This window comes from Buceros rhinoceros, unplaced genomic scaffold, assembly GCF_000710305.1.
Source record: "Buceros rhinoceros silvestris isolate BGI_N320 unplaced genomic scaffold, ASM71030v1 scaffold2619, whole genome shotgun sequence".
NCBI classification, from domain to species: domain Eukaryota; kingdom Metazoa; phylum Chordata; class Aves; order Bucerotiformes; family Bucerotidae; genus Buceros; species Buceros rhinoceros.
In genome coordinates this window covers 512-10,333 of record NW_010431965.1, presented here as the reverse complement: position 1 = coordinate 10,333, position 9,822 = coordinate 512, and the positions used below count along the sequence as shown (strand labels likewise).

General features: G+C 43.7%; 1 protein-coding gene across 4 annotated transcripts in view; it reads left to right on the top strand.

Moving 5' to 3' along the window:
- PLCB4 (phospholipase C, beta 4) overlaps nt 1-8,148 on the top strand; it is an 88,008-nt gene extending 79,860 nt beyond the window's left edge. For 2 of the 4 annotated variants that reach the window (XM_010143585.1, XM_010143584.1), the window contains 3 exons: nt 850-907; nt 1,330-1,416; nt 6,319-6,387. In XM_010143585.1, the coding sequence (XP_010141887.1) occupies nt 850-907; nt 1,330-1,416; nt 6,319-6,387 (214 nt within the window). Of the gene's footprint in view, nt 1-849; nt 908-1,329; nt 1,417-3,469; nt 3,507-6,318 lie in introns of all 4 variants that reach the window. The other 2 variants (XM_010143583.1, XM_010143582.1) reach the window with 2 other exon arrangements.
- The last annotated feature ends 1,674 nt before the right edge of the window (nt 8,149-9,822 follow it).

Sequence of the window (9,822 nt, the reverse complement as noted above, 5' to 3'; positions counted from 1 at the left end):
AGCAGGAAGATGAGTTGTCAGAGCCCTTGGTAACTGAGTGCTCGGTTAATGTAAGACCTCCCGGAACGACTCCGAGATTTGAAAACAGATTTGAAAACAGGCTGAACACAGCTTTGGTTTTCAGGCTTTGCAATTAGTCCGATTCAGCTCTTTGAACTATTTTTGGTATAATTCATGACGGAAATCTTTGGACGAGATGCTTTGCAATTAGGTATTTTATGTAAATAGCAATTGTATACTTATCTGCTTGCTTAAATAACAGCTTTAAGAACCTTTCAGCATTGGTAAGCTGTAATTTCACTTACGATCATCAGATGATTTTTCCTTAAGCACTGTTAAGAGATGCAGCAGTTTTTACATACCAAAATAAATTAAGAGCAGAATGCAGTAAGGGATTGAATGAAACATCTTTTTAAGTTCTGTCCATCACTCTCGAGTAAGGGGAAAATCAAACTTCATCCACAATAGTCTTGGCCTTTTTTTTTTTTTTTTTTTTTTTTTTAAATTTTCTATTGGAGCCTCTTGTAATTTTGTTCGCAGTGCGGAAGTGTTTTTGAAGTTCTTGCCCTCCCCCTCGGGTAAGGGGAAAAACAAACTTCATCCCCAAAAGTCTTGGCCTTTTTTTTTTTTTTTTTTTATTCAAATCTTCATTCCTACTGTCAAAGTACTTGGAAGCCTTTAAGTGTAAAGGTGCAGAGCCAGAGGAGTGGACAGTCTGCCATTAGTCCGGCGTGGCACAGATAATCAGAAACCAAAATACACCTTATGAGTTTGTGATTCTCTCTGTTGTAGCATTTGCGTTGCTTTTTTTCCAATGAGTCTTCATGGACAACGTTTGCATTTTTTCAGGCGAGTCAGAGAGCTGAACAGCAGCAACACAAAAAAGTTCCTGGAGGAGAGAAAAAGGGTAACTATAACCTTGACGAAGTCACCGGGCGCTATTTGTGGAGATCCATTTTCCTTCCTCTGTGTTGAGAATCCTGCTGTAGTAAACAAACAGCTGTTTATCCTTGCTTTGTTCCACCTGCTTGTAGTGTAAAAGATCTAACATCTATGTGAGAGGAAGCTATTTTAAATTAACAAAATCACTCTTTATCGTTGTGTATATGCCACTTTTATGTAATACACATTGCGTGTGGAGTATGTACAATAGTGTGTTGTTATATGTATAGCTTGTCTCAAGATTGGGTGATACAGTAGGTCTCCTGTGATGCTTTGTGCCATCCACACGGGGCAAGACAGTGTATATGTGCACGTGTTTCAAGTAAGATTTATTTTGCTGTATAACAACGTGTTACATTTCCCCCCGTGATTTTCTCTTGCTTACAGCTGGCAATGAAGCAGTCAAAGGAAATGGACCAGTTGAAAAAAGTTCAACTTGAGCATTTAGAAGTCTTGGAGAAGCAGAATGAGCAGGTATCTTATTTTAAAGGCTTAAACAAAAAGCAAGCTAGTGAAAGCAGTAACCAGAGTCAGGCTGAGTAAAATGGGAGTCGTTACCAGACTTGGGAAAATGACCTTGTTCGTGGTCACTCACCTACCTGGGGAGCTAAAAGGAAGAGGTGAGGTGACTTCGGTATGATACAGATCCAGGTTTGTTTCAGATAAGCGTGTGGAAGCCAGACTGCTTAGCCAGAGCCTGTCCTTTCACCTCTTCAGGGACACTGATACGCGTTCGTTAGATACGAGTCATAAAAGGCCCAGCATATCCCTTTGAATTACACCCCAAAGGTACCTCAAGCAAATTGCTTTCCTTCATTTTGGAACTTACATTTCTAGTGCTGGTTGGAAAAGAGAGGCAAAATGTGCACAGAGCATCTCTGAACTCGAAGAGACACTTAGTTTGGACACTGTTCTAGAGACGTATAGTAGCATGGGGAGTTTTATCTGTACTAGTACACCCTATCCTAATTAAAATACCATACTATTTTCTGCTAGTTTATAAGCTTTTTTTTTTTAATTGAAAAACTACTTGGCAAGGAAAGGAAAATTCTAATCTTACTTCTGATAGAAGCAACACCGTGTTCTGAGCAGTTCCCTTGCCAGCAGAGCTATAATAATTGCATGGAGCTGCAGTGCTGCAGTTACTCAAATGTAAACTGCCAGGAGAATATACCCAGGCGTTTGGTGAGGAGAGAGAGAAGGGCTGCCTTTAATACCCATGGCATTCAAGGGTTCTGCACTTCCATCTTTGTTTATTAAACGTTCAGAATTTGAACTCCCAGGCAGACATTGTACTCTGAATTGAAGCCATCTTGCAGGGGGGGAGGGAAGAGGAGAGCACGTGAAAATCGTGTATTTCCACTGTCAGGAGAGTCCCCGAAGCTGCAGGGTGGTGACAGCATGTAGGGTCGCAGGCAGCTGCTACCAGCAAGCCCCAGCCATCATGGCTCTGTCTTCCCATCTGGACATCAACCAAAATCCCTAGTCTGTTCCCTCACAGGATTTCAGTAGATGCCGTCTCTGACCTCCAGCATGAATGGCTCTGTCAGTCACTCTGCTCCTGAGCAGTATCACATAACGAAAAGGCAGGGGAGGCAGCACCCAGGGAGGCAGCGGGTTACAGGGGCTCTTGGCATCCCTGTAGAGAGCGTGACAGAGCATTCTCAGTAAACTCTGCGAGGTGACTAAAAATGATGGCCTTCATCCTGACATAGGTGTTATCAGTGGTTTCTTTCCATTGGCTTCACAGGGCTTTGGATCCATTTTTTTAAAACATGAGGACAAAAAGGGAATGGTTGTAGTTGTGCTTTTAAGCACAATGTGATAAACACCTTGTGTGTGAGGGAGGGAGGTCGCTGGGGAGTAAGTGTGAGCCATTCAGGGTGTCACCTCTCCCAGCAGTTCCATACTTCCCTCACCTGGGGTTACAGCTGCCGCTGCTGAGAGATGGTGACAGCCTACGTGAGTTTGCTCGTACCCGTGTCAGTGCAGAGGTGAAGTCAGCATTAGTGATTAAATGGAGTGAGAGCACTCACGTGCTGGTAATCGCTTTTGTGGGGGCGTGTGGTGGCCTCCACCACAGGGGTGGTCCTTAGCAGCTTCTTAACTCTCTCTAATTTGACCCCTCAGAGCATCTATTTCCAGACCTGCTGTTTTGACTGCTTCCTTTCAGACCCAAAAGTGCACCAGTGCAACCCCCCAACTGGGTCTGGTTTCATTGTGATACACGTTGATGTATGAAAGATAGCTGGGTCGAGATAAAGGTGGTATGTGTTTAATGAGAATATAAAAACATATTTTTTTCCTGGTCAAACAAGAGAAGAAGATTTTCATACAAATAAACAATGTAGAAAAATAGAGATATGGGTGGAAACAGCCTTCAATACAAACTGTTACGAATTAAATTTGTTTTGTTTTGTGTATGTTTTTCTTGCATTAATTTTTCAATCTCACTTCAGTTTTCATTCATTTAATTTGCTTCTTGTTGTATTACTCAATTTTGACATTATTATTTTTGTACAAACAGCTTTTGAAATCCTGTCATGCAGTGTCTCAAACACAAGGTAGGATGGTCGTATAATAAGCAAACTATTATTTCAGTGTGCTTTCCTTCTAAATTAAATCATTATCATTGGAACCCTCCTTGTAAATGCAGCCGTTGGGAAGTACCATTGACGTAGTGAACACAATGTTAATCTTGTTTGCACACAGATATTTGAGCCTGACACAATATTAACAGTATTTTGCATTTAGCATCTCAAATTCAGATGCAAATGAGTGGTGATGTGCAGAGGAAATATTTAGAGATTAACTTGTATTGTACATGAGCTGTTGTTGCTGAAAGATACGCTGTGAGAAGTGTCTGTTGATCTAAGAAAACTATTTTAGTGTTAACATACGTGTGATTAACTGCTAATGCCGATAGTCAGACAAAGGGTATCCACGTCTATTAGTATGGTAATAAAATAAGTAATTCCTCGCTGAGAATAGCAAAATCTAGAATAGATGGCTAGAAATAGCTTTTTAGTGTCTAAAGAGGAGAAGCTTCTGGCGTTCACTTCAAAATCCACCACCTGACAAGGTATGGCAATTGAGCTGACCATGTGGCTGTGCTGCTGTGGCTTCCTAGAGAATCCTTACTCACAAGAAATCTCTGTTAACCCCTCTCTTACCCAGGGAAGCAGCTGCATTAGGCTTGAACATCCCGTTGTAGAGCGCTCAATTTACCGACCCAAATTGCTCTCTTGAATTGCTGACATCGTGCACCACTGAGTCTGACAGCACCCGCTTGAACAACATTTGTTTGTAGACATCTGACGAGGGGGGAAAGCATTCTTTAGGCTAGGAGGGCAGTATTTTTATTCTTCTTTTACTGTATGTGGTTCTTAGCCTGTCTTAGATCTCATGAGAGAGCAAGCCTGTGGAAAGCAGAGTCCGCCAGCTGCCACTCACCTCATGCCTCCACTGTAGCTTCAGCACTGCCTTCTAGAAGGCTCATCTTCAAGCGCTGCGCTCGTGCGTTCGCATCAGAATGCGCTGTCTGAACCAGCCTCAGACGAGCTGAAACGAGCATCCCGGCCCTATGCTAATGTGTTCTTTGAAGGCCGGTTCTCTCCTAAATCATTCTGTACTCCATACATTGGCGTGCAGAATATTTATAGGACACTGTGTGCCTGTAGTTAAGTCACAAGCCGAAAATGTGAAATGGGTGAGTCACTAAGAAACGATGACAGGGTTTTGTTTTATCTGGAATTTAATTTTGCACGCAGGCAAAATCCAGCCAACGTTTCAGAAGAGGTTGTACATATTGATTTATTTATTATGTTTCCATATTTTCATGTTAAAATTATTTGTTCATTACTTTCAAGCTTTTAACTCATTTAAATGGAGAGCGTTGATTAATTTTTAATCATATTTATGACAGTTGCTTTGCTATTATCATAATTACTTTTTTCCCGGGGACGATGATGATGATTATGAAAGTACAGGGCTAGATTCTTCAAGAAGGCACATATATCACATCTGCACAAACCCACGTTTACCTCGCAAAAGGAGTAGCTGTGCATCTCATTACTTTAGATTTACATCTGCCCATTTTCGCATATGCAAAGAGCTGTTTGCACATCCAGGATAAGTTACTCCTGAAGCAGGAGCTTGTCTAGCAAAGTTCCCTGTCTAAGCAACATGTACAATTTTTTGGGGAGCGTAGTTCATGTGAATCAAGGCCGGTAACCGTTCTGCCCTGCGTGACAGGCACAGAGCAGTTACACCTAAGAAAATTGTAGCTTGGTTTGCCTCTTCCTAAACCTGTCCTAATCCTGGGGAGTCGGGTTGTGGAGGTAGATGGGTTATCTTGCCCTTGGGTCAACTTACTCAGAGTCCCTTGGGTTATGGATTTAGGAAACCTCCCAGGCTGAGAGCCCTCAGAGAAAGCAAAGGGGTGCTGACTCCCAGTTCCTTCCAACTGCAGAGTTTCAAACCTGAGGAGATCACTTACAGGAGGAGTAAGAGTGCGTGTGAGCGCACATCTGCGAGAGAGAGAGAGGGAGAAAGGGAGGGAGAGGAAAGGAACTTCAAGAGCTCTGTCTTTGGGGCTTCCCAGGCCAGTTCCCATTTATATACCTGGCTTTAACTCTGCTCGCAAAGCCCGAGGCATGCAGAGCTTACGGCGAGACCTGGCATACCTTCGCTGCTGCACTTTGCACACGCATTTGGCTCCGGGTTTGGGTGGATCCAGTGTGTGTCATCCCGTGGAGCATGTAGCAGTACTCTAATCCCCAGGGGGAAAACACCACGTCTGTAATCATAAGGATCTCCAGGCCAGGCGGGGATTATTTTTAAAAAGCTATTATTTAAAAAAATCTCTTAAGAAATCTTGCCTGCTGCAAGGAAGTTGTTACACTGATGGGTTTGTGTCATTCGTTGTCTTTGAGAAAGAAACAAGTGCAGGTCACAGATGAACCTTCCCAAACTGTCCGGGAAGTAAGACATGGCAGGACTCACACGAGGGCAGTGGAGCATTCCCAAAGACGTTTTTTTATCAGAAAAACAGTCAAATTGGCATCTGCCTGGTTTTCTTCCCCAAAATCAGAACTTCTGCATTTTACCATACACTTCTCGAGAGAGTCAACCCATGAGTCTTGGAATATGATCAAAAATATTCCCCGAGAATTTGTAGACATGAGGATCAGATCTGATTTTGATAACAGAATGACACGGGGAGGGGCGGGGGGTGGGGGTGTAAACGCGGTGTTATGACATGTACCTTCAGTGTGTTTTGCCTGTATTTCACTCAGACACTGTCACACGACACATGTGCTTCATTCTGAACAAAAGGTCTAACGCGAGGCTCCACGCGGTTGTTTTGGATTGCAGGCAAAGGAGATGCAGCAGATGGTGAAGCTGGAAGCAGAGATGGATCGCAGGCCAGCAACAGTGGTCTAAAGCCTCAACAAGCCAACTGAAGTGGGAGAGCGCAGCATCCTTAAAATGAGAGCAAAATTCAAAATACCGTTGCTGAGGTTGAAAAGGGGCTTTTTTCCTTTTTTTTTTTTATTCTTTAGGGGTTTTTGAGGGGTTGGTTTGGTTTTTTTGTTTTTCATATAGAAAGTGTAGCTACGGACCACCACGTCTTACAGTTTGTGTTACTTCTTTTTTAACACCGGGCACTGAATTCCCTATGTTGGATTTCCATAAGAATTTCCTTTGTCGAGAAAAAACACTAAGCGGAAGATGAAGACGGTTTTCTGACCCCAGTCCTGAATTCCTTTCTGTGTCTCAACCGGCAGCCTGCCTGCACCAGAATTACACAATCACGGCCTTGAAACACAGCAGATATTTCAAACACCATCTCAAACGGCAACCAAACTGTAGTCAAGTCATGTTATTTGTCATTTGTGTTCTCATGTGTGATATCATGTGTAGAAACCCCATGCTGCCAGATCCCCACAAGCGACAGCTCATCAGATGCTCGGCACCTGATGTCATCGAGCCCGCTGAACTGGATCTTCTGCTGTGGCACCGTAATGAGCTGAGTTTGGGCAATTTAAATTGTGTGTTGAAGTATTTTTCAGGCAGCAGACGGGAGGCAGTTGAAAGTTAACTGCGTGTGTTCAGAAGTACAACATGTACAAAGTCATCGGCCAAACTCATCAGCTCTAGGAGTAACCTGACAGGGTATTTCTGCAGTCCAGTCACGTCCTTCACAAGTGCCATATCAACTCCGTCATGTCGGAAAGAAGCCGGTGCCCTGTAGGCGTTCCTGCAGTGGTGCGGTGCGCGTGAGGGAGACACGCTGTGTTTGTGCCAAAACTGACCAGTGCTCTAAGGAATTACCTGTTAGGCACTTTAAGACACGTTTACATCCTGCATCGCTTGTATAGAAATTGCGTTTTGATCCTGTTGCTGCAGACCCCGGATACCACAGTTCATTGTAATTTAAAGATTGTTTAAATGGCTTTTGGCCAAAAAAAAAAAAAAAGTTTGTAACTGTGAAAATGTAAAAAGTATTTATACACTTCAGAACCACAGCATTGTAGAAAGTCACATACGTGTCGCCACGTGATGAAGTTAGTCAACAGAAATGCTCAGAGTATGTTTGCATGTGATGCAAGTGCTACTAAGGCTGTAACGCCTGCTCTATGACCACAGTCCTACTAGCTGGTAAATACCAAATAAATGTACGACACAGAGTATTGTTTGATTATTTACAAAGACTTTTAGCATACCAAGGTCTCTCTATATATATGTGTGTATATTAATTCCGTGGGCATTCTTGATACTTGTAGTAAAAGAAGTACATAACTAATTTAATTTTACACAGAAGTATTTATGCAGATTTTCAGAATTTCATATCAGGAATAACCTTTTTATGTCCATTAGATATAAAACCAATTTGCAAATGTGTTAATTTGCATGTTTCCAGAGCTCGCTGTAGTTATACCGCAGAACAGTGCATGTGAGCGTCCCGCCTGGGATTTGTCCATGCTGCCAATTCAGAGGTGACCGCATGGGAAACTGGTAGTTTAGAACAAATCAGATTCCTGATTTCAATGTACTAAGCACCAATTACTTTGTTGTATATGCTTGTACAAACAAATTCTACATATTCCTATAAACAAAATAAATGAAGAGAGATAATTATGTTATTGTCAGTCCTGAGATGAGACTTTCAACTTCTCTAATAAAAACCTTAAAAAATTCAAAGCCTTTAGTTTTGACTGCAGTGGATTGTAGGGTGGTGGTATTAATCCTTTCGAATTTTTAGTAAGTTGTATTTCCTGTAAAAATGTGCATAGTGTAAATACATTTTTATCACAGCGTACCCAGTCAAAGGAGTCTTTTTTCTTCTGAGTGGTAGAAGAATTGGGCAGCATCGGTCCTCGCAGCCCTACAGAACCACAGTGTAGCAGCACAACCTTCAGAATGCAGCCAAGACCACGATCAGTGAAGCCTTTAGGTGTTCAGGGCAGGAGGTAAACCAGCCCCTGATGCCTGTTCAGAATTCCCGTTCTGATGCCCCTTCACCTGCGGAGGCACTTCCTGCTCCTCGTGGTCCATCATGTTTTAAAAGACACTACTCGGGAGCCGCGCTTCCTGCTCGGCTCGCGTGCTGGGGGGAGCTGGGAGCAGCAGTGTTTTCAGAGCGTGCTGGGCAGGATCCGGCATCTCCAGCAAAGCAGAGATTTTATTTTGTTCTGTTTTATTGTTTTAATTAAAAATGTCCTCTCAAACAGCTGGAGGAGACCGTGCTGAGGGCTGGAATTCCGTACTGCCTGCCGCAGTGGTTTCTAGCCGTTAAGAAGCGAATGACAGACCAGCTACGGAGGGAACTGAGTGGTGAAGGATTGAACGTAACTCATTTTCTTCGGCTCACTTACAGCCTGGCTGGAAACCACTGCCCTTCTGTTAAAGAAATAACTGGAAATGGAGAACCGGGGCTCAGCTCGCCCCCCTCTCTGAGGAAGATCAAACCTCCCAATTCCCTGGCGAGTCTCCTGTACGTGTGGGAATATGCTGGGTTTGGAAGGCTGGGAAATCCCGTCCACAGCCTCCTCCTGAGTCTGTGTTCGCTGCTCAGCCGGGAGCAAGGCATCTATCAAGCCAGAGAGAAAATGTGCTGCCGTGAAGCCGTGGAGCTGGGTAGCCTCAGCTCCCGGAACTTGTTCGGTATTTCACCCATTGACAATTTAGCATAAAACACAGACAGTAATTTGATATTAAGTGATGAATTTTGTCAGCTAAGTATTCTGAAATGCCGCTTAAGGAGTATTTGATTTAAAAATTACTTGAAATTTGGCCGCTAATGTAATGAGGTGAGAATTTCCATTGAGATGAAATAGGCTAATCAATTCGGACACTAATACCGAGTCAAAGCGGTTTAAAATGTCATGCCCTGCTGGGGTGATGGATTCCAATTCCATGAAATTTCATCGATGGAAGTGGCAGATTCTCCCTCTCTGAATCTCCTCAGCGCAGCTGTGATGGGGAGGGTCATGACACCCTCACTCACGCGCAGCTCTTCCACTTCCAGTAATCCGGGGGTTTCTCATTAACTTGGAGAGGAGGGGGGTCTGGTTAACCGCTGCCCCACTTGAGCACAAACTGCATTGCCAGAGACACCCAAAATACCCCTTGGGGGCTGATTTCCTTGCAGACTCCATTGCCCCTCAGCGCAGCTGTGATGGGGAGGGTCATGACACCCTCACTCACGCGCAGCTCTTCCACTTCCAGTAATCCGGGGGTTTCTCATTAACTTGGAGAGGAGGGGGGTCTGGTTAACCGCTGCCCCACTTGAGCACAAACTGCATTGCCAGAGACACCCAAAATACCCCTTGGGGGCTGATTTCCTTGCAGACTCCATTGCCCACAGGCTGCCTG